Source organism: Stegostoma tigrinum, chromosome 27 (assembly GCF_030684315.1).
Source record: "Stegostoma tigrinum isolate sSteTig4 chromosome 27, sSteTig4.hap1, whole genome shotgun sequence".
Taxonomy (NCBI): domain Eukaryota; kingdom Metazoa; phylum Chordata; class Chondrichthyes; order Orectolobiformes; family Stegostomatidae; genus Stegostoma; species Stegostoma tigrinum.
In genome coordinates, this window is record NC_081380.1 from 40235056 (window position 1) to 40257970 (window position 22915).

The 22915-nt window shown below is 47.6% G+C and overlaps 1 protein-coding gene across 2 annotated transcripts in view; it reads right to left on the bottom strand.

Moving 5' to 3' along the window:
* Positions 1-22915, bottom strand: part of LOC132211032 (multidrug and toxin extrusion protein 1-like) — a 49808-nt gene that overhangs the window by 12729 nt on the left and 14164 nt on the right. For both annotated transcript variants that reach the window (XM_059655450.1, XM_059655449.1), the window contains 8 exons: positions 22740-22888; positions 19200-19242; positions 18167-18211; positions 15728-15825; positions 15504-15601; positions 14655-14768; positions 12543-12610; positions 8145-8253 (listed from right to left, as the gene is read on the bottom strand). In XM_059655450.1, the coding sequence (XP_059511433.1) occupies positions 8145-8253; positions 12543-12610; positions 14655-14768; positions 15504-15601; positions 15728-15825; positions 18167-18211; positions 19200-19242; positions 22740-22888 (724 nt within the window). The remainder of the gene's footprint in view (positions 1-8144; positions 8254-12542; positions 12611-14654; positions 14769-15503; positions 15602-15727; positions 15826-18166; positions 18212-19199; positions 19243-22739; positions 22889-22915) is intronic.

Consider the following 22915-nt stretch of genomic DNA (forward strand, 5'->3'; position numbering starts at 1 on the left):
TTCTTACCAAAGTGTGTAACCTCACACTTTCCCACATTGTACTCCACCTGCGCACTTCTTTGCCCACTCTCCTAACCTGACCAAATCGATGGAGGGGCAAAATATGTCAGCATAGGCTTGGAGGGCCAAAGGGCCTGTCCCTGTGCTGCATTGTTCTTTGCTCTTTGATCCAGTCAATAAGTTTAAGTTCCAAAGATGTGCGATATTGGAGGGCTATAATGGAGAGTTATATAGGTTCTGAGGAAGGGCCACTCGACCTGAGCCATTAACTCTGATTTCTCTCCACAGATGCTGCCAGACCTGCTGAGCTTTTCCAGCAATTTCTGTTTCTGTTTTTACAGCATTCGCTGTTCTTTTGGTTTCTATTGGGGTCAGATTGAACTTGAAACATTAACTCTATCCACAGAATATCGCGCCAAAAAACTTTATTCACTAACGCGACAGACCATGAATGGACAGACACAGGACAACGAGCCACAGGCATTAGACAACAGCAAACATAGAAAACAAAAAAACTAGACCTGCAGAAAAAAACTAGTCAAGCTCACACAAAATAACAACACAGACAGCACAGAAGCATGGATAAAAAACTTATCTGACCGACCATTAACAGACACTGAAAAAGCCGTCTTAGTAAGAGGATTAAATTACAACTTCCGGGATGCGGACAAGAAAGATTTCTTAGCAGCATTTAGAAACAACAGTGAAAGACAACAAAGTCACAGAAGAAACCCAGCAAACCATCAGACAGACAGTTGCACCAACATTAAGCAGGAAAAAGGAAGAAAACACACTCAATACACAGGAAAGGAAAGCCCTAAAAGGACTCAAAAAAGATTTAAAAAAACATTGTTATCCTTCCTGCAGACAAAGGACACTTGACAGTCATCTTAAACCGAACAGACTACATTGAGAAAGCGAACGCACTGCTTGCCGATACCAACACTTACCAACAGGTGCCGATAGACCCGACCCCGCACCTAGAGAACCGAATCACAGCCTTACTCAAAAAACTTCAAAAATCTGGAGAATTAAACAAGAGAGACTTCCAAAAAATGAAACCAGATAGATCCAACACACCATGCTTCTACGGACTACCAAAAATTCACAAACCAGGAGCCCCCCTCAAACCCATAGTCTCGCTACCTGGAACATCAACCTACAGATTAGCCAAGGAACTACACAAGACTAAAACACCTAGTAGAAGACTCCCACCACTCCATCCGCTCCACCCAAGAATTCCTGAACACCATCAAAGACACCAAGATAGAAGAGGATGAAATAATGGCCTCCTTTGACGTAACAGCCCTGTTCACATCCATCAACATCAACCTGGGCAAAGAAACACTGACGACACTATTAGAAGAACCGAAGACACATACACCAGACACCACCAACCTCATCAGCAAGGACAACATCATCAAGCTAGTGGACCTATGCCTCACCACCCACTTCACTTTCAATAACAAAACCTACAGACAAACCAACGGTACACCCATGGGATCTCCGATATCAGGGTTCTTAGCAGAGGCAGTAATGCAGAGACTCGAACAAACAGCTCTGCCAATCATCCAACCCAAACTTTGGATCCGCTACGTGGATGACACCTTTGTCATCACTAAACAAAACAAATTAGAGGAAACCTTCAAGACCATCAATAATACCCTTCCTGGCATAACATTCACAAAAGAGGAGGAAAACAACAGCAAACTGCCATTCCTAGATGTCGCAGTAGAGCGAACAGCCAATGGGGAACTTCAAACCAGCGTCTACAGGAAAACAACACATACGGACCAAATACTGAACTACAGGAGCAACCATCCCAACACCCACAAACGAAGCTGCATTAGAACATTATTCCAACGAGCCACCACACACTGCAGCACAAAGGAACTACTCAGAGCAGAAGAAAATCACCTATACAGCGTATTCAAAAAGAACGGGTACCCTATGAACACAGTCCGCCGATTCCTCAGCAATAAACCCAAACAAACAGACAAAATGGGCTCAGAAACCATAACCACTCTCCCCTACATCAAAGACATTTCCGAAATGACTGCCAGACTGCTCGGACCCCTTGGCATCAGGGTAGCCCACAAACCCACCAACACACTAAAACAGCAGCTAATGAACTTAAAAGACCCTATACAGACAACAAGCAAAACAAACATCATCTACAAAATACCTTGCAAGAACTGTGACAAACACTACATTGGACAAAGTGGCAGAAAGCTAGCCACCAGGATACATGAACATCAACGAGCCACAAAACGACATGACCCACTATCACTCGTATCCTTACAGACAGATGAGGAAGGACACCACTTTGATCGGGACAACACATCCATCCTAGGACAAGCCAAACAGAGACACGCACGAGAATTCCTTGAAGCATGACATTCCAACCGGAACTCCATCAACAAACACATTGATTTGGAGCCCATCTACCATCCCCTGAGAAAAAGAACAGGAAATGACATCACCAACACAGGAAATGACATCACCATCCCAAGGAAACCGAACCAGATAAATAGAAAGCAGGACATAACACCAGCACTTCGTCAGAGGCTCACTGTTGATGTTGCCTAGAATGGTGATGAAACATCTGGGAACAAACCTTACAGCTCAGTGAACCAGCTTACATCTGGAACAAAATAAAGACCCACTCTCTTGTGGACCGAGAGGAGGAGAGTGCTGTGTTGGAGGTGAAAGGAAGATGTCAGGTTGGCTGTGCACAATTGCAACCAGTGGATCTTAATGCTGGCTTCGGCCTAACGCTGGTTCAGGGGAGCAGCCAACCTGCAACGATGGCTGCGGCAAGTGCTCGTGCCCCAGGTCAGGGGGTCCGGAACACCATCCGTGTTTCCGTAAAGAAGGTGGATGAAGGTGCACCTGTGGACCGCACCTTCTTCATGAAGAGGGTTCTGTTGGACTGTTGTGGGTTCGCTGCTGTGGACATTTACTGCCTGCAGGATTTCCCCGGAGGAGGTTTTTACGATGTGACCTTCCGGAGTGCCAAGCTTTGCGAGCGCTTCCTGGAGGTTTTCAAGGAGAAAGGAGGTGAGGGCCCCCTCTCTGTATTGACCGCTGTCCCACTGTTTGTGATGCCAGCGCAGAGGAGCCGTATGGTGACTGTACATATGTACAACCCACATGTGCCAGCAGTTGATGTCCTGACCTTCCTCGGAAGGGACGTGAAGGTGGAAGGGGACCTAACTGACACCATGGACCCCTTTGGCATCTGGACGAGTAAGAGGCAGGTCAAGGTGACGCTGAGGATGGGCGCGGACGGGATTGTCGTACACCCACCGTCCAGCTTCGTGATTGGCGGGAGCAGGGGCTACCTGACCTATGCAGGGCAACCTAAAGTCTGCCATGCCTGTGGTAGGTCAGGGCACATGGCGGCCGACTGCAAAGCCACCATCTGCAGGGAGGAGGGACACCTTGCAAAGGATTGCCCACAAGAGAAAAGCTGCAACCTTTGCAGGGAAGCGGGCCACCTCTATAGGGCATGCCCGCGGCGGGGGACCACCTACGCCCAGGTCGCCGGCAGGGGCAATGCGGGGCCAGCCCCCCCGGAGGAGAGGAAGGCAGCAGGGCCCAGCAAGGACCCCAATAATGTGCAGGAGGGCCAGGCCGTGCAGGAGGGCCTAGCCCCGCAGGATGGGCCCGAGGCCAGCAAAGCACCCCTGCGGACTCCGAACCCCCCCGACAACCCGGAGTCGATGGAGGCGGTGACAGGCGACCCAGGGGAGTGGACAACAGTCCGGAAAGCGAGGAGGAAGGTGCATCGACGGGCCCAGGAACTGCAACCATCAGGCGGGAAGAGGCAGCTACAGGGGGGCTATAAGAGCTCCTCTGACGAGGGGGATTCGGAGAGGGCCCACCCGAAGCAGAAGTTAAAGATCTCGAGGGGGAAGGAAAGCAGCACCCTGCTTCCAGGTGACGGGAGGCATCCTGAGGCTCCCTCCGACACCCAGTCAAGTGCCGCTGGAGCACTGGAGGGCCCCCCGGAACTTCCAGGCGGGAAGGAGGAAACAGCGCGTCCCCAGCCTGACCCGGAGCCGGACCCTCCTGCCTCCGCACCCCTGATGGGGGGATGCCACCCGGAAGGCAGCACGGACGGTTTCCTGAGCCCGGAGAGCGTCCAGAGTTAGCCCGGGCAATGGGCATGAAGGGACAGATGGACGGGCTAGACATTGGGCTTGGGGAGGGTACTGCGGTCACTGCCCACAATGGGGGTACGAGTTGCGAGCATTAATGTGCGCAGCGTCAAGTCAACCGCAAGATGTGTGTCCACGTTGGCCTACCTGACCACCATCAAGGCGGACCTCCTGTTTCTGCAGGAGTGCGAGATATCGCACCTCGGCAGGTACGGGAAATGGTCCGGCGCCTGGACATGTGGGCCTTCGATCTGGTCGGGGGGTAACAACTGTCAGTCCTCGGGCCCAGCTATTCTGCCGCGGGGGCACAACTTCACCATCTCTCAAGTTCAGGAGGTGGCGGGGGTCACCTCCTAGTGGCTGACATCACCTACAGGAACGCTCCCCTGTGGCTGATCAATGTGTACGCCCCAGCGGTACGGAGTGAGCGGTTGGCCGTCCTGCAGTGGCTTCCACCCCTGCTGGCTACGTCCAGGCCAGTCATCCTAGGCGGAGACTTCAACTGTATCAGCGATGCAGATGGAAGATCCAGCGTGGGGACAGCGGGTGGGGGGAGTCAACTGGACGTCACGTCCAGATTCCTGATGGGCACGGTGAAGGACGCCAAGCTGCTCGACGTCTTCAGCACCCCTGCAGACGGAGCGCAGCAGAGGTACACCTGGTCACGGCCAGACGGGTCTATCCGCTCAAGGATAGACTTCCTGTTTGTGTCACGGGCGTTCTCGGTCAGGTCCACCGACGTCGAGCCGGTGTTCTTCTCTGACCACTGCCTCCTGCTGGCCGACTGTCACTTACAGGACGACCAGCAGGCCGGCAAGGGGACGTGGAAGCTCAACAAGACTCTTTTGACCCCAGAGAACGTCGAGGAGCTTAAGAGGGAGTACGCTAGTTGGAGAACCGTGAAACCCCTCTTTGAGTCTCCGGGCGATTGGTGGGAGACAGTGAAGGAGAACATCAAGAGGTTCTTTGTCCTCAAGGGTGTTCGGAAGGCGAGAGAGAGGTGGGGAAAGCTGTCGCGACTCCAGAAAAGGGTGCAGAACCTGCCTTCTGCAGTTGATGGGGCTCAATGTCACGGAGGACCTCCACGAGGTGAGGGGCTAGCAAGCCTCGCTCTTCGCCGTGGAGGCCTCCAGGATATTCTTAAGGTCCAGGGTCCGCTCCGTGGAGCAGGACGAGACGTGCTCGTGTTTCTTCTTTCAGAAGGTGCACAAAGAGGGCTCTGTGCTTAGCTGCCTGAAGGAGGACGATGGCTCGGTGACGTCATCTCGGCCCGACATTTTGAGGATCAGCAGATCCTTCTATGCCAGACTGTACGACACAAAGCCCACGGACAGCACGGCCTCCGAGTTGTTCCTGTCATCTATCACGGAGGTCTTAGATGACAGCACGAGGGAGTGGCTGGACCGGCCGATATCCCTGGACGAGCTGACCACAGCCCTCAAGTCCTTGGAGAGGAATAAGACTCCCGGGAGCAATGGCTTACCGGTCGAGCTGTATTCCGCTCTGTGGGACCTGGTCAGCCAGGACCTGCTGGAGGTGTATGATAGTGCGCTTCGGGCAGGGGAAATGTGCAAGTCCATGAGGAAGGGCATCATCACCCTCATTTACAAGAGGAAGGGGGAGAGGGAAGAAATTAAGAATTGGCATCCCGTTTCACTATTGAACGTGGACTACAAAATCCTGGCCAAGGTCATTGCCAACCGGGTTAGGTCTGTTCTGGAGTCGGTGATTCACCCTGACCAAACCTGCGCTGTGCCAGACAGGAAGATCGCTGACAGCCTCACGCTCATCAGGGATACGATCGCCTACGTACAGGACAGGCGGGTGGACACCTGCCTCATCAGCCTGGACCAGGAGAAGGCCTTCGACAGGATCTCTCATGCTTACATGAGGGACGTCCTCTCCAAATTGGGGTTCGGTGGGTGCATCCGCAATTGGATCCGGCTGCTCTACACCAACATCGTTAGCGCAGTCTCGGTCAATGGGTGGGAATCGGACAGTTTTCCCGTCAGATCTGGAGTCAGGCAGGGCTGCCCGCTCTCTCCTGCCTTGTTCGTGTGCTGTGTGGAGCCCTTCGCCGCATCCGTCAGGAAGGACGTGAGCCTGAAGGGCGTGACTATCCCAGGCAGCGGAGGCCTTCAGGTCAAGACCTCCCTGTACATGGACGACGTCGCCGTCTTCTGCACCGATCGTCTGTCGGTGAGTAGACTATTGGACATCTGCGACCAGTTTGAACTGGCCTCGGGTGCCAAAGTCAATAGGGGTAAAAGCGAGGTCATGTTCTTCGGGAACTGGAACGACCGCTGCTTCATCCCCTTCACCGTCAGGACAGACTACCTGAAGGTGCTGAGTGTTTGGTTCGGTGGAGCTGGGGCATGCACTAAGACTTGAGAGGAGCATATCACCAAACTGAAGCAGAAGCTGGGCAGGTGGACGCTCCGGTCCCTCTCCATCGCAGGTAAGAACCTGGTTGTCAGGTGTGAGGGGCTTTCGGTACTGTTGTATGTGGCGCAGGCCTGGCCTATTCCCTGGACCTGCGCCGCTGCGGTCACCCGGACCATCTTACACTTCATTTGGGGGTCGAGGATGGACCGGGTCTGCAGGGACAACATGTACAAAGACCTGGAAAATGGGGGGAAAGGGCGTGCCGAACGCCACCCTCGCCCTGATGGCTACCTTTGTGTGCGGCTGCATCAAGCTGTGCGTAGATCCTCAGTATGCAAACACCAAGTGTCACTACTTACTGAGGTTCTACCTGTCCCCGGTGTTGCGAAGGATGGGCCTGGCCTCGTTGCCGCGGAACGCTCTGAGTAGTTGGACCGTTCTGTACCACCTGTCCTTCGTGGAGAAATTTTTGAAAGGAAACACCTTTGACCACAAGGCCGTCAGGCAGTGGTCAGCACGTAGTATCCTCAGGACCCTTCGGGAAAAGGAGAGGGTGGATCCCGTCGTGTGGTTCCCCACGCAGACTGCCAAAGTCGTTTGGCAGAATGCCCCATCGCCAGAGCTTTCAAACAAGCACAAGGACATTGCTTGGCTGGCGGTGAGAGGGGCTCTGCCAGTGAGATCCTTTATGCATGCCCGGAATCTCTGCGCCACCGCACGCTGCCCTCGAGGTGGCTGCGGGGGGGACGAGACTGTCGATCACCTCCTTCTGGAGTGTGCCTATGCGCAGGAGGTCTGGAGGGGGATGCAGTGGTATTTGTCAAGGTTCGTCCCGAGCAGCTCTGTGACGTGGGACTCCGTGCTCTACGGGCTGTTTCCCGGGACGCACACCGAGGCCAACATCAACTGCGCCTGGAGGACCATCAATGCGGTGAAAGACGCTCTTTGGTCTGCCCGCAACTTGCTGGTCTGCCAGCTGAAAGAACTGACCCCGACCCAATGTTGCAGACTGGCGCACTCCAAGGTCCAGGACTACGTGCTGAGGGACGTGCTAAAGCTTGGGGCAGCCGCCGCCAAGGCGCGGTGAGGAAAGACCACGGTATGAAACCCCTCGTCCAGAATAGAAAGAAAGGGCCCTATCTGGTAACTGGGCCCAGCTGGCGCCTTCCCCCAACTGGTCTCTGGGCTAACTGGGACTGTGCGGGGCGACGACTGCCGGGGTATTTTCTTTGCTTTGTTTTTTTCTTCCTTGTTTTGTTTTTGCCTTTAGTTGGTGTATGTACCCCCTGGGTAAGCCGGAGCGGTTTGCATGGCTGGGTAGGTGTATAAATATGTTTTTTCTTGTACATTCTATGAATAAAGTATATTTTTTCAAATAAAAAATAGTGACGAAACATCTGAAAACTAACCTTCCAGCTCAGCGAGCAAACTCACATCCAGAACCTCAACCTGAACTACAAATCTTCTCAAAACTCTCTCTATCCTCAGATGCTGCCAGACTACTGAGTTTCTCAGCACTCCTTTTTTTTTATTTCAGATCTCTAGCATCCACATTAATTTGCTCTTAATTTGTTAAGATTAAACAATTGGACTCACCAGTGCAGCATACAGCAACTTTAGCAGAATTGACAGCCTGCTGTGGGTTACCAGCTCCCAGAGCATTCCCCACATAAACTGTTGCTGCCATCCCAAATCCCAGAGGGATCTGCAGGGGGAAGAGTAAATGCAGTTACTTGTACGTTATTCTCTCATGTCATCCATAACCTGATTCGTTACGGAAAGTAACTTCTCCGTCAGTGTACCTGCAACAAATGTATCTCCTAACTGAGCAGGAAGGAGAGAGTCTGTCCTTCGTGGATTACCCTGATCTCAGCTGAGAAGCTGTTGCTTTTACAATTAACCTCACCAAACACCACTGTCCAACCCTTATCCTCTGGGCTTCTGGAAGAATAAAATCACTCATCATTTCTGTCACCGATTCATGTGATCCTCTTCTTTTCTCCCTTACTCCTACTAACAATTTTTTTTTTGACACACAGTAGAACATCTCCCCAGCTTTGTCCCTCCCTATCTCTGCATCCTTCTCCAATCCTACACCCAGCCAAGATCTGTGTGATCCTCCAATATTAATAAACCAGAAAGAGTGTAGAAAAGATTTACTCGGATGCTTCAGAGATAGTCGGAACTACAGATGCTGGAGAATCTGAGATAACAAGGTATAGAGCTGGATGAACACAGCAGGCCAAGCAGCATCAGAGAAGCAGGAATGCTGATGCCTCAGGTTGAGAAAATGTCAGCTTTCCTGCTCCTCTGATGCTGCTGGGCCCGCTGTGTTCATCCAGCTCCACACCTTGTTATCTTTTCTGGGATGCGACCTGGACTGGAAGGTTTAAGTTATAAGGACAGGTTGGGCAGGCTGGGAAATATTTCTCCTGCAGCATCGGAGACTGACGGGTGACCTCAGGGAAGTTTATGAAATCATGAGGGGCTCAGGAAAAGTAGATCGCTGACAGGTTTACCCCATGGAAGGGCCCTCTCCAACTACAGGGCATGGGTTGAAGGTGAGAGGGAGCAGAGAATGGCGAGTGTCTGGAACAGGCTACCAGAGGTAGTGGCGGAAGTGAGTACAATTTTATCATCTAAGAAACATTTAGGCAGCTACATGGATGGGATGAGTTTGGAAAGATATGGACCAAACCCAGGTAAATGGCACTAGTTTAATGGTGAAAACTGGGCAGTATGAACAGGTTGGGCTGGAGGACCTGTTTCCATATTGTGGACTTCTCTGACTCTGTAATTCTGGCTGGTTTCTCACCCCCAACTTTCATCACTCAATCATTTGTGACTTTGATTTCCACCATGTACGTCCTTACCTTTGGAATTCATTTCCCTCAATCTTACCTGATTCTACCTTCTTCCCCTTTACGCTGTTCCCATAAACCTACAACTGGTGCTCCACCTTTCTGACAGCAGTCCTAACAGCTTGGCAAGAATTTATCGTTTGACGTTCCATATATTCCGATATTCTTAATGTTATTGATTGATCGTGCGCTGGAACAGTACTTGAATTATAGCTCAAATGGAGATTACATCTTTCAGGGCGCTATGCTAATCGATAATCTGAGTTAACAACACTTCGACTCCGGTGACCCTCAGTTCTGAGGAAGGGCCACTGGGCCCGAAACGTCAACTCTAGTTTGTCTTCACAGATGCTGCCTGACCTGCTGAGCTTTTCCAGTAACTTCTGTATTTGTAAGGATGGCAGTTTCCTTCCCTGAAGGGCATGAGTGAAACAGATGGATTCTTCCAACTATCGACAATGGATTCGTGGTCCGAACTCCAGATTGTTGTTCAACTCAAATTCTACCATCTGCCATGGCAGGATTCAGACCCAAGTCCCCAGAACTTGGGTCAGCGGGTTAACAGCCCAGCGGTAATACCACTCGGCCACTGCTTTCCCAATTAACAGTAGAAGGACAGAGGTGGAGTTACAAACAAACAATAATAACAAAGACAATTACATCACAGGAACAGGCCCTTTGGCCCTCCAAGCTGTTTTGACATCCTGCCCATCACAACTATAGCCCCCTACCCTTCCGGGGACCATATCCCTCTATTCCCATCCTATTCAGGTATTTGTCAAAATGCCCTTGAAAAGTCACTGTCGTACCTGCTTCCCACTACCTCCCCCGGCAGCGAGTTCCAGGCACCCACCACCCTCTGTGTAAAAAACCTGCTTGGTACATCACATTTAGTTAGCACTGCTGCCTCACCAAGCCAGGGACCTGGGTTTGATTCCAGGCTCGGGCGGCTGTCTGTGTGGAGTTTGCACACTCTCCCCTTGTCTGCATGGGTTTCCTCCCACAGTCCAAAGATGTGCTGGTGAGGTGGATTGGCCATGCTAAATTGCCTGGGATGTGTAGATTAGGTGGGTTATAGGGGTATGGTGCTGGTTGGGATGCTACAAGGGTCAGTGTAGACTTGTTGGGCTGAAGGGCCTGTTTCCACACTGTAGGGATTCTATTCCATGAACTCAACATCCCCCCCACCCTTTGCCTGAGGTGTGGTGACCCTCAAGTTAGACCACCACCAGTTGTCTCTCTACAATCAGTGAGCAGCCCAATGGCCTGGTAGGACTGTGGTAATTTTACATTTCCCTCTAGAATGGGGAGCTCCAGAGGAAGGGATGACCAGGCCCTTTACAAGGGAGTCGAGTAAATATTTAAAAAGGAGGAACAAATGTAAAACTGTGTCATCATAAAGAAAAGAACTGGGATTCTAGAGATCCTGTAGCAGTCCTGGAAAAGTGTCATTGGAGTCAAAATAATAACTCTGTTTCTCTCTCCACGTATGGACTTCAGCAAGGCATTTGATAAGGTTCCCCACAGCAGGCTCATTTATAAAGTCAGGAGGTATGGGATACAGGGTGATTTGGCTGTCTGGATTCAGAAGTGGTTGGCTGATAGGAGGCAGAGAGTGGTTGTAGATGGTAAGTATTCTGCCTGGAGGTCAGTGCTGAGTGGTGTCCCGCAGGGCTCTGTTCTTGGGTCTCTGCTCTTTGCAGTTTTTATAAATGACTTGGATGAGGAGGTTGAGGGGTGGGTTAGTATGTTTGCTGATGACACAAAGGTTGGAGGTGCCGTTGATAGTATCGAGGGCTATTGCAGGCTTCAGTGGGACATTGACAGAATGCAGAGCTGGGCTGAGAAATAGCAGATGGAGTTCAACCTGGATAAATGCGAGGTGATGCATTTTGGAAGGTCAAACTTAAATGCTGAATATAGGATTAAAGGCAGGTTTTTCGGCAGCATGGAGGAACAGCGGGATCTTGGTGTTCAAGTGCATAGATCCCTCAAAGTTGCCACCCAAATGGATAAGGTTCTTAAGAAAGCATATGGTGTTTTGGCTTTCATTAACAGGGGGATCGAGTTTAAGAGCCGCAAGATTTTGCTGCAGCTCTACAAAACCCTGGTGAGACCACACTTGGAATATTGTGTCCAGTTCTGGTCGCCCTATTACAGGAAAGATGTGGAGGCTTTGGAGAGGGTGCAAAGGAAGTTTACCAGGATGCTGCCTGGACTGGAGGGCTTGTCTTACAAGGAGAGGCTGTCTGAGCTCGGACTTTTCTCTCTGGAGAGAAGGAGGAAGAGAGGTGACCTGATCGAGGTGTACAAGGCAATGGGAGGCCTGGATAGAGTTGAGAGCCAGAGACTTTTCCCCAGGGCAGGATTGACTGCCACGAGGGGTCATAGTTTTAAGGTGTTAGGAGGAAGGTATAGAGGAGACGTCAGAGGGAGGTTCTTCACCCAGAGAGTTGTGAGCGCATGGAATAGTTTACCAGTGGTAGTCGTGGAAGCAGAGTCATTAGTGACATTTAAGCGACTGCTGGACATGCACATGGACAGCAGTGAATTGAGGGGAATGTAGGTTAGGTTATTTTATTTTTGGATGAGGATTATTCCACGGCACAACATTGTGGGCCGAAGGGCCTGTACTGTGCTGTACTTTTCTATGTTGCATGTTCTATGTATGTTGCCAGATCTGCTGAGTTTCCCCAGCAATTTGTGGGGGGATTTTTTTGGTGTTTCACATCTCCAGGATCTGCAGTTCTTTGTTTCATAATATGGTAGAAGGTAGTTCTGTTTGAAGAACTAACATCATTGAGGCAAAATGAGCCGAATGGCCTCCTCCTTTGATTATATTTTAGTGATGCTTGAAATGACACTTAACAACATAACAAATGGATGGGTGGCATAAGTGAAGGTCCAGTGTCTTTTCAGTTGAGTGTGAGTTATCTGTAATGGACCAGATTCTGTAGAATGTAACAGTCCTTTCCTGTAAGTGCAGTGAAATTGGAGAAAGTTTAGCCTTCAGTTAATGTTTTATTTCCCCAAAAGCTCAGAGGAGTTGAGCTGCCTTGTCGAGTTACAGTTGGTATTCTTCAGTCAATCCTGCCCTAATGATGCTTTAAGTTTACAGAATCCTCACACTTACCCTGTACAGTACCAATATAAACTGTAAAACAATAGTCTGTGCTCCCAGTTCTACTTCGCTGATTAATCCTGTGAACAAAGAGCAAATTATATTTACCCAAAATAATTAGACTCAAGAGATGAACTAACTTAATGCATATCATTCTTTCCACAGAACACACAAAAATTTATTATGTTTTTGTTTTGGTTTGATGTTAACCTTTCATTCCTATCATCACTTCCTTGCTGTGTTCATTGGAGGGGATGGAGTACTCACATGGGCCTGAGCTTTCAGTAGCAGGGAGGTTGTTGATGTTGGAACTGGAGTCACGCAGCACTTCCACTAGTAGGTAGGACAGATAGCCATTCGCATTCAAGTAGTGACAAGCCAATTATGCATTCATGGTCATTGATGTTCAATGGTGTTACCATCACTGAACCCCCTACTATCAACATCCTCTGGGTTACCATTGACCAGAAACTCAACGGGACTCATTACATAAACACAGTGGCTACAAGAGCAGGCCAGAAGCTGGGAATACTGCAGCGAGTAACTCACCTCTTAACACCCCAAAGCCTGTCCACCACCTACAGGGCACAAGTCAGGAGTGTGATGGAATACTCCCCACTTGCCTGGATGGGTACAGCCCCAACAACACCCAAGAAGCTTGACACCATCCAGGACAAAGCAGCCGCTTGATTGGCACCGCACCCACAGTCGTCCACCCCCTCCACCACCGACACTCAGTAGCAGCAGTGTGTACTATCTACAAGATGCTCTGCAGAAATTCACCAAAGACCCTAAGACAGCACCTTCCAAACCCTCGGTCACTTCCATCCTGAAGAACAAGGGCAGCAAATATATGAGAACACCATCACGTCCAGGTTCCTCTCCAAGCCACTCACCATCCTGACTTGGAAGTCTCTCGCTGTTCCTTCACTGTAGCTGGGTCAAAAACCTGGAATTCCCTCCCTTGTCGTACTGTGGAGGCCACAGCAGGAGGGCTGCAGCGGTTCATGAAGGCAGCTCACCATCACCTTCTCAAGGGCAACTAGGGATGGGCAAGAAATGCTGGCCAGCCAGCAACACCCACGTCCCACAAATGAATAAAAAAATAAGCATGGCAAACTACGCCCTGGATGACAGCCATGCAGTTGCATTGTGGGGGTGAAAATCATCGTGTCATGACTCTTGATCAGACATTCATCCCTGGAAACCAATGGCATACTCCTCATTGTCTGAGAGTTTCAGGGGTCTGTAGCCACTGCGCTGCCTCCAACAACCCTCACCCCCTCCCTCCGCTCCAGAAGCCAACATCCTGCACCCTCACACAATCACCTCTGACCACCCCCTCCGTCACCTTCAATCTTCACTGCATCACTATGGACCCAACTGCAACCCCCAGGCACCATGATACACTATGTGTAAAAGTACATGAAAAACATGATCATTTATTTATTTGTTCCACCCACCATCATTCCACGTGCTTACTAAATTGCACAGGTTGATCCCACGGTAAAAAGCTGCCATTGGGATCACACACAGTTAAGTGTCCTGGCCCCAGCTAGTCTCTGCACCCCTGATTGATTCGCCGGATTCCAGCCATAATTCCGAGGTTCTACCAATGTCACTCAGAAACCTCTTCCTGGGTGTACTAAGAATGGTCTGAGAGTGATGCTTCCTCTGATTTTCCTCTCCTCTTGATGGGCAGTGTTTACTCCAGGCCGCTACTCCCTGAGGTCAACAACACAGCAAACTAGGAGGAAGCCGAGATGGATCACCCACTACATTGGAAAATAAGAGTAGTGTTAGGCCATTCAGCCCATCAAAACTGCTCATTGTTCAGTTAGGGCATAACTAATCATCTACCTCCATGTCACGCTCAGATATGATCTCTCTTTCCTGGTTGTCGTTAAATGCTAGAAATGTAATTAAACTCTGCCTTAAATTTACTCAAATGATTGAGCCTTAACATATCTCTGGAGTAAAGAATTCCAAAGATTCATAATCCTCTGAGTTAAGAAATTCCTTCTCATCTCACTCCTGAATGATTGAATATGGGTTAATTATTAACGGACACATGCCACGCTCATGCCCATGTCATAATAATGGAAAGTAAAATAATTTATTTACCTACAAGGAATGTTCCAATATCATATGCCCACCATTCACTACAAATCATTAGCATACTAGGAATTGCCAGGCGTAAGTAATTGCCCCACTCCTGCAGGCAGCCAGTGGACCAACCTACAGAGAAAACAATGGTGTTACTAACACTGTATAAACCCTAACCCTAACCCTATCAGCCATGATTAAATGGCGGAGTGGACCCGATGGGCCGAATAGCCTTACCTCCACGTCTTTGTCTTATGGTGTTATGGTCTTAGGATGAGAGATACTTATTTCTAGCTTCCACATCACCTCAGCTTTCAAACTTGCTCAAGAAGGCCCGTAAGACCATGAGAAATAGGAACAGGAGAAGATTGTTCGATCCCGCGAGCCTGTTCCACAGTTAAATTGGATCACGGCTGATCTGAGATTCTTCACATCCACTTTTCTGTCCTTTCCCTATAGCCCTTGATTCCTGTCTGATCGAGAATCTGAAATTCCCTTTAACCTCATTCCTAAATTGGTGCATTTTTTCTGACATAATGCCCTCTGATCCTACACTCTTCCATCATCTGAGCACTGACTCACTCAAAGTCCCTTTAGAATCCATACATTTCAATGAGATCGCCTCTCATTCTTCTAAACTCCTGTGAGTAGAGTCCCAACCTGTTCATGCTTCCTTTAGGGATCATCCTCATGAACACTCTCTGAACCATCTCCAATGAAATAATGCCTTGATCGCAATTGATCTGTTTATCTCAAAGGATCTTCCATATTAAAAACCTCTTGTGGAGTGTATAATGAGGATTCAAAAAGAAATCCCCCAATCCACACCATGACCCAAAATTGTAAGTAACCCTCCCTGAAACCTACCTGCCCAGGTCTGAACATGCAACTTTTTCCATCGAATGTATCCAAACAGGAGAATAGTTTGACAGTACTGAGAAGTAATATTGGCAGCAGCCAAGCCCCTGGAAAACACATTTGTGTGTTAAGCGTGACTTCAAAAGTAGCCAGCTCATTGCCTGCTTAACTAGTCAGAAACAGGATTTGAATATACGTGAAATTTTAGAATTTCAATACTTTTTGCTACTTACGCCACTCCCAGCTTTAGCACGTAGGCGAAGAGGTAGTTGATGACAACATTGAGGACGTTGGTGATGAAACCAACAAAAAGCTGAGGTATGGTGATCCCCTGCGAAACAAACAAAGACATAAAGCTGTTAGTGGAAGTGGCAGAGTGGAAATGTCAGTGGTCTAGTCACCCATAACCTTGGGCTATGTTCTGAGGAGAAAAATAAGCAAGGAATTTGAAGGAAAGAATTCTAATACAAGAAAAGACCTAAGTTCTCCTTATAAAAACCTATCAAATTGAAGATCGACTATCAACAATGTATTGACAACAGATGACAACAGCTTGTCCATATTGCTAATAACAAAAGAGCTATGGCAAATAACTCTCCACCTTTTGATTCACATCATTGATCTTTGGAGTTTGTTCCCTGTCTACATTTTGCAAGCTGTAATTTTTCCATCAAACCACCTGTTGTCCATCTGTCTTCTTCATGAATGAGTGTGTGTATGTGTATTTGGAGCTTTAATGGTTTATAGTGAAAATCATGTTCCAGTAAATTAATAATCTTTTATTTTACTCTGCCAATTGTTAAAGAATAAAGTTTGTTTACAATAAATTGGGTTATTTTCCTGTCAATAAGGAAATCGGGGTGAATTGCTTTTGTCCGGAATAGCAAATTGATTATTTTTATTAAAATTTTTTTATTCATTCATGGGATGAGGGCATTGCTGGCTCAGCAGCATTTATTGCCAATGCCTGATTGCTCAGAGGGCAGTTAAGAGTCGACCACATCGCTGGGGGTTGGAGTCACATGTAAGCCAAACCAAGTCGAGTCCATGGGATTTTGGACGGCACAGTGGCTCAGTGGTTAGCATTGCTGTCTCTGGTACCCAGGTTCAATTCCACCCTCGGATTGTCTGCATGGAGTTTACACATTCTCCCTACGTCTGCGTGGCATTCTTCTGGGTGCACTGGTTTCCTCCCACAGTCCAAAGTTGTGCAGGTTAGGTGAACTGGCCGTGGGTAAAATTGAATTCAATAAAAATTTGGAATTAAGAATCTGATGGTGGCCAAGAGACCATTGTTGATTTTTGAGGAAAAAAATCTATCTGGTATCACTAATGTCCTTCAGGGAAAGGAATCTGCCATCCTTGCTTGGTCTGACCTATATGTGCCACCAGACCCAATTGCCTTCTGGGTAATTAAGAATGGCCAATAAATGCTGGCCCACATCCTACAAATGAATTTAAGAAAAGTATTAGATTAGATTAGATACCCTACAGTGTGGAAACAGGCCCTTTGGCCCAACAAGTCCACACTGCCCCTTAGAGCATCCCCCCAGACCTATTCCCCTGCAGCCCACACATCCCTGAACACTACAGGCAATTTAGCATGGCCGATCCACCTAGCCTGCACATCTTTTGACTGTGGGAGGAAACACACGCACACACGGGAAGAATGTGGAAAATCCACACAGACAGGCACCTGAGGCTGGAATTGAACCCGGGTCCCTGGTGCTGTGAGGCTGCACTGCTAACCGCTGAGCCACTGTGCAGCCCCATTAAAGTGACAATGTTAAGATGCTACCTCCTACCACTTGGCTAATTCGCCATAGACTGAGATTCAAAAACTGAATGAGCCTGCAGGAATTTCCACATTCACAGTCTGGGTAAGAATCTGACAAAGCAGGTCACCCACCCTCCCATTGCAGTGACTATCTGCCTTTGTCTCTTTGATTTCAGTGACATGAAAATTGGGCGTCGGCGATCAACTCCACCGATATCCCCCCCAGCAGTGAAGATGGAACCGACCTCCAATAGATCCCTTTGTACTTAGGAATCAGTTTCATTATTTAGCCACAAGGAATGTTTGAGGTGAACATCATAGATGCAATTAAGGAGAAGCTGGATGAGGCCACATGCGAAAGGAAGGAATAATGGGATGTGTTGGTCAAGTGGAATCGCAAAAGGTGGTCATAAGATTCTGTGCAGCACAAATATCAGTATGGATCTATTGGGCAGAACGTCCTGTTCCTAAGCTGTTCATACTGTGGAATGATGCTTGATTAATTCCACCTTTTCCAGATTAGTTGCTGAATTATTATGAATCTTCTACCAATTCACAATTGATCGCCGAAATAAGAGCTATGAAACTGACAACTTCCAACGATACAAGAATAGAAATTGCTGGAGAAACTCAACAAGCATGGCCATGTCTGTGGAGAGAGAAACAGAGTTAATGTTTCAAGTGCACTGACTCTTCTTCAGAACTGGACTCAAAACATTAACTCAGTTTCTCTCTCCTCAGGTACTGCCAGACCAGCTGAGTTTCTCCAGCAATTTCTATTCTTGCTTCAGATCTTCAGCATCCACATTTCTTTGCTTTATTTAACTCCCAATGATGTCTTATTGCATCCGTTTGAAGTAATTTCAAGCACACTCCAACATTCAGTGCCCATTACCTGATTGTGAAGATATCTGAGCTCCAACTGATAAAGAAATACTGCCTAGGAGAAAATATTGGAAGCAATTAGCAGCAGGTAGTGTATCAGGAATGAAGTTGAAAAGAGATTTTCAGACATTTTTCAAAAGATTCACCCAGACCTGTGCTGGGTTTCTGTTCACCATGACTGCAGCTGACTTGCACAGTCCAAAAGCCGATCGTCAGAAGTCACATGACACCAAGTTATCGTCCAACAGGTTTATTTGAAATCACAAGCTTTCGGTCGCTGCTTCTTCATCAGGTGAAATAACTTCAAGCATACTTTCAACGTTCGCTTCATCTGATGAAGGAGCAGTGCTTCAAAAGCTTGTGATTTTATCTAAACCTGTTTGACTATAACCTGGTGTCGTGTGACTTCTGACCTTATCTACTCCAGTCCAACACCGGCATTGTCACTTCATAAAAGCCTGAATGTTGCATCTATGTTAGTCATCACTCTGTCCATAGCTACCTGATTCAGAAGGTTGTGGGTTTATAGAGTCATAGAGTTTTACAGCAAGGAAACAGACCCTCCGGTCCAACCAGCCCATGCCGTATGTAACTCCAAACTAAACTAATCTCACCTGCCCACCTGGCGCAAATCCCTCCTAACCTTTCCAATTCATGTACCTATCCAAGCGTCTCTTAAATGTGGCAATTGTACCCACATCCACCACTTTCTCAGGATGTTCATTCCACATCTAGACTCGCATTTGTGTTACATGGCTGAGGGCAGTACTCGCGAAAGGTCATAGACTTGCTCAACCTGTTTTCCTCTCCACAGACAGTGTCTGAACCATTGAGTATTTCCAGAAATCTGTTTTTATTTCACATTCCAGTATCTGCAATAACTTGCTTCATCCTGATCAGATGAACAGTAAAATTCCCTCGAAATCCAGGGAGATCCATTGTGATGTTCCTTATTGGATTGTTCTGGCCTGTCCAAATAATGAAGGACTTCCATTGTTATGTTCGTGTGTGTGTGTTAGAGTGAACAGGCATTCGTAACTTACAGGGAGGCCGCAACTACCGATCAGCACAAAGAGTTGAGCTAATCTGTAAGAAAAGTAGAATATGTTGTTAAAAGCAGGGAAACCGTAGATTATCACTGCCTGCATCTGCAGGTGCACTTAACTGAAGTAGTCATGTGTTTGGTATTTTGTGTCTACGTCCCTCTGAGACACAGGAATCAGAGAATGTCTGAGACTCACTTTCCCCTTTTTTCATCAGGCAGCTCCATGTTACTGTCAGGGCTTGCTGGCTGTTAAACATTGCAACCTCTTCCCTCAGGCAGGAGATATTAAAGCTTAAACACACGTACCATCAGATTCAGGGACAGATTCTTCCCCGTTGTTGTTAGACTCCAAAAGGAACATCTCAAAATATTAAATTTAATGTCGATCTCGCTCTTTGTGCACCTTCTCTGCAGCCGTAACATTGTATTCCTCGGTCTGTTCTATTACTCTCATGGAGTTTGTATGGTATGATCTGCCTGTACTGCATGCAAAACAAATCTTTTCACTGTAATGAGGTGCATGTGACAATAAGAAATCAAAGCGCAAATCAAGCAACTGAAAGATGCGAGTTACAGAACAACACAGACAGGACATATGGAGAGGATTATTGAACTGAAACAGGAACTCTGCTGAAATCCTGTTTATTTCTGAACTGATGAGATTTTGTTTAATTCAGAAGGAAAGATTTTACATTTAACAAGACCTTTCCAAACGAGCAGATGTCCCATAACACTGTACAACGAAAGAAGTACTTTGGAAGTGTAGTCGCTACTGTAATGAGTGACCGAAATGTGAAGAGAGATTGAATCATTAGGAATATATTCACTGGAGTTTTGATGAATGACGCGGAATCTCACACACAAAAAACTATAAAATTCTAACAAGACTAGGCAAGTGGGACTGGATTAGTTTGAGAAATTGGGTTGGTATGGACGAGTTGGACTGAAGACCCTGTTTTCATGCTGTATGTCTCTTTCACTGGACAGGTGAAATGCAGGAGTGATGTTCCTGATTGTGAGGAAATGCAGAACCAGGGCGCGTAGTTTAAGGATTAGGGGTAAACATTTGAAGACTGAGATGAGGAGACATTTCTTCACCCAGAACCAACAGAATTCATCACCACTGAAAGTTATTGAGGCCAAAACATGATGTAATTTCAAGAAGAAGGTAGATATAGCTCTTGCAGCTGAAAGGATCATTGGATAGTTGGGGGAGGGGGTTGTAGGGAAACGTCTGGATGAGGGTATTGAGCTCGGTGACCAGCCACAGTTATATTGAATGCAGAGCAGGCTGAAGGAGCTGAAAGGCCTACTCCTCCTCCCATCTTCTGTGTTTCAATGTTAATGTAGGAAACACAGCAGCCAGCCTGCACATGGCAAGCTTCCACAAACACATTGTGATAAGGTTCCAGATGTGCTTTTTTAAGTGACATCGATTGGAATAAATATCTGCAAGAGCACTGCAAAGAACTCCCCTTCCCTGTGAAATAGTGCATTACAATGATTTGCATCTGCCCAGCAGACAGGTAGAGTGTTGGCTTAATGTCTTATAAGAAAGGCCCTCTACCTGCAGCAATGTGGTCTTCTCTCAGCGCTGCACTGGTCTTCCTGTTCAGTACTTGGAGTGGGACTTGAACTCTAAATATTGTGATGCAACGGCAAAAATGCTACCGACTGAGGCACACTGGCCTATCTGCTTCTTTATCTACCTTCCATCATCGCCTCCCCACCCCCGCTCTACCTATTTCAGAATCCCCTTCTGGAAAAGGGTCCAGGTCCAAAACATCAGCTTTCCTGCTGCTCTGATGCTGCCTGGCCTGTGTGTTCACCCAGCTGTAGGCCAAAAGCAAGGTGGCTGTTGTTTGAAAGGGAGATGCAACGGGCTTATCCCACTGGTCATTGCCCAACCTCAGAGCTGCATTTTCTGGGTTTGACGGGTTACTGGAGAAATGGTAGACACCCTACTGCACCATCATTAACCGTTTAATATGATTCAATGGCTATGGGAAAATGCTGGGAGGTGGTGTTAAGGATTATCAGATTAGCCTTGATCTCATTGAATGATGGAGCAGACTTGATGGGCAAAATGGCCTGCTTCTGCCCCTATGAATTATGATTTCAGTCTTATGGAGCCCTTTCATTGCATTATTTTCCCTTTTAAAATTTAAAATCATTCCAATTCTATTATGGGCCAGACCAGACACCCTCAAAATATTATAAGAAGGGAGCCTAGACTCTAACTTTGTCTTATTTTAAAGGTGATCGGAAGTGCCTACTCCAGATGCAATGCAACTAGTCAAACAACTCACTACTAAGCAAAACATAATTTATTTAAACACTATTGTTAAGATGTAACAAAAAAAAGAGGAATTTAGAATAACTTACCTTTCTTGGAACACTTAACCAAAAAAAAATACAATACCTATAGCAACATCCCATAAATACCCCTTTGGTAAAAAGGCAAGTTCAGACACAGATTCTTACATGCAGTTCTCCAGCCCTGGAGGAAACAACATCAAGAAAGACTTCAGCAAAAGTAGCAGCTAGGAATCATTTACTGTGGCTGCCAACTCTTCTGGGACCCCAAACACCTTCTGACTGTGTCTGTGTGAGCTGGCCACACCCATTCAGTCTGTTAAAAAAAAATCCAAAACCTCCTAAACTGATTACTTAAGCCGCCTTCAGTGGCCATTTCAGTACCTCATAAAAACACCAGGACAAAATAATCTCTTAAAGTGACAGCTTGTCACAATTCCCATCAAGCGAACCAGGAGGCAGCATGTGATTGGTAGATATTCCCTGCCAATGCTGTTCCTAACTGGATTGCTTTTCCAAAGAACGAGCCAGGACCTTTTCCGAAATGATCCACAAATAGGGTGGCAAGGTGGCTCAGTGGTTAGCACTGCTGCCTCACAGAGCCAGGCATACGGGTCTGATTCCAGCCTCCGGCAACTTGTGGAGTTTGCATGTTCTGTCTGTGTGTCTGTGGGTTTTCTCTGGATACCACAGTTTCCTGCCACAGTCCAAAGATGTGCAGCTTAGGTGGATTGGCCATGCTAAATTGCCCGTAGTGTGCAGAGATGTGCAGGCTGGTTGGTTTAGCCATGGGAAATACAGGGATACAGGGATAGGTGGGTCTGGGTGGGATGTTATGCTTCGGAGGGTTGGTGTGGACTCAGTGGGTTGAATGGCCTACTTCCACACTGTAGGGATTCAATGTAATACATGCTGATATTCTCTAACTATGGTACTGTTTCAGGTGACTGTCAGAATGTCCACAGCAAGATGGTTGACTCACCATTTCATGAGCTCACTGTTCATGGTCTGTCGTTGATACTGATCCAGCTGAGATTGCCCCCACTCTTCCCACACTAAAGGTAGATGGGCAATGATAAACACTATCCCAGCATTCCCTTTGACACAACACTTGCTTTCATTGATGCATTTGATGATTGAAACACCAGTCGGTCTCCTTTCTTTGACACAAACGTGATTATTTTGTTTCTCTTTTGCCATAAAATATGAACAAGACTCTCACTTGGCCACTTGAGGAGGCTGTTTCAAAGCCAATAAAACGTGCTCAGTGTTTACGAAGAAAGCCCAGCAGGGAAAGCAGGCGATCAGGAGAATGAGGGTCCCTCGTTGGAGAATCACCCCGATTCGCTTCAGGTTCTTACTGCCGTACGTCTGGAAATCAGAACAAAATGTTAAAGA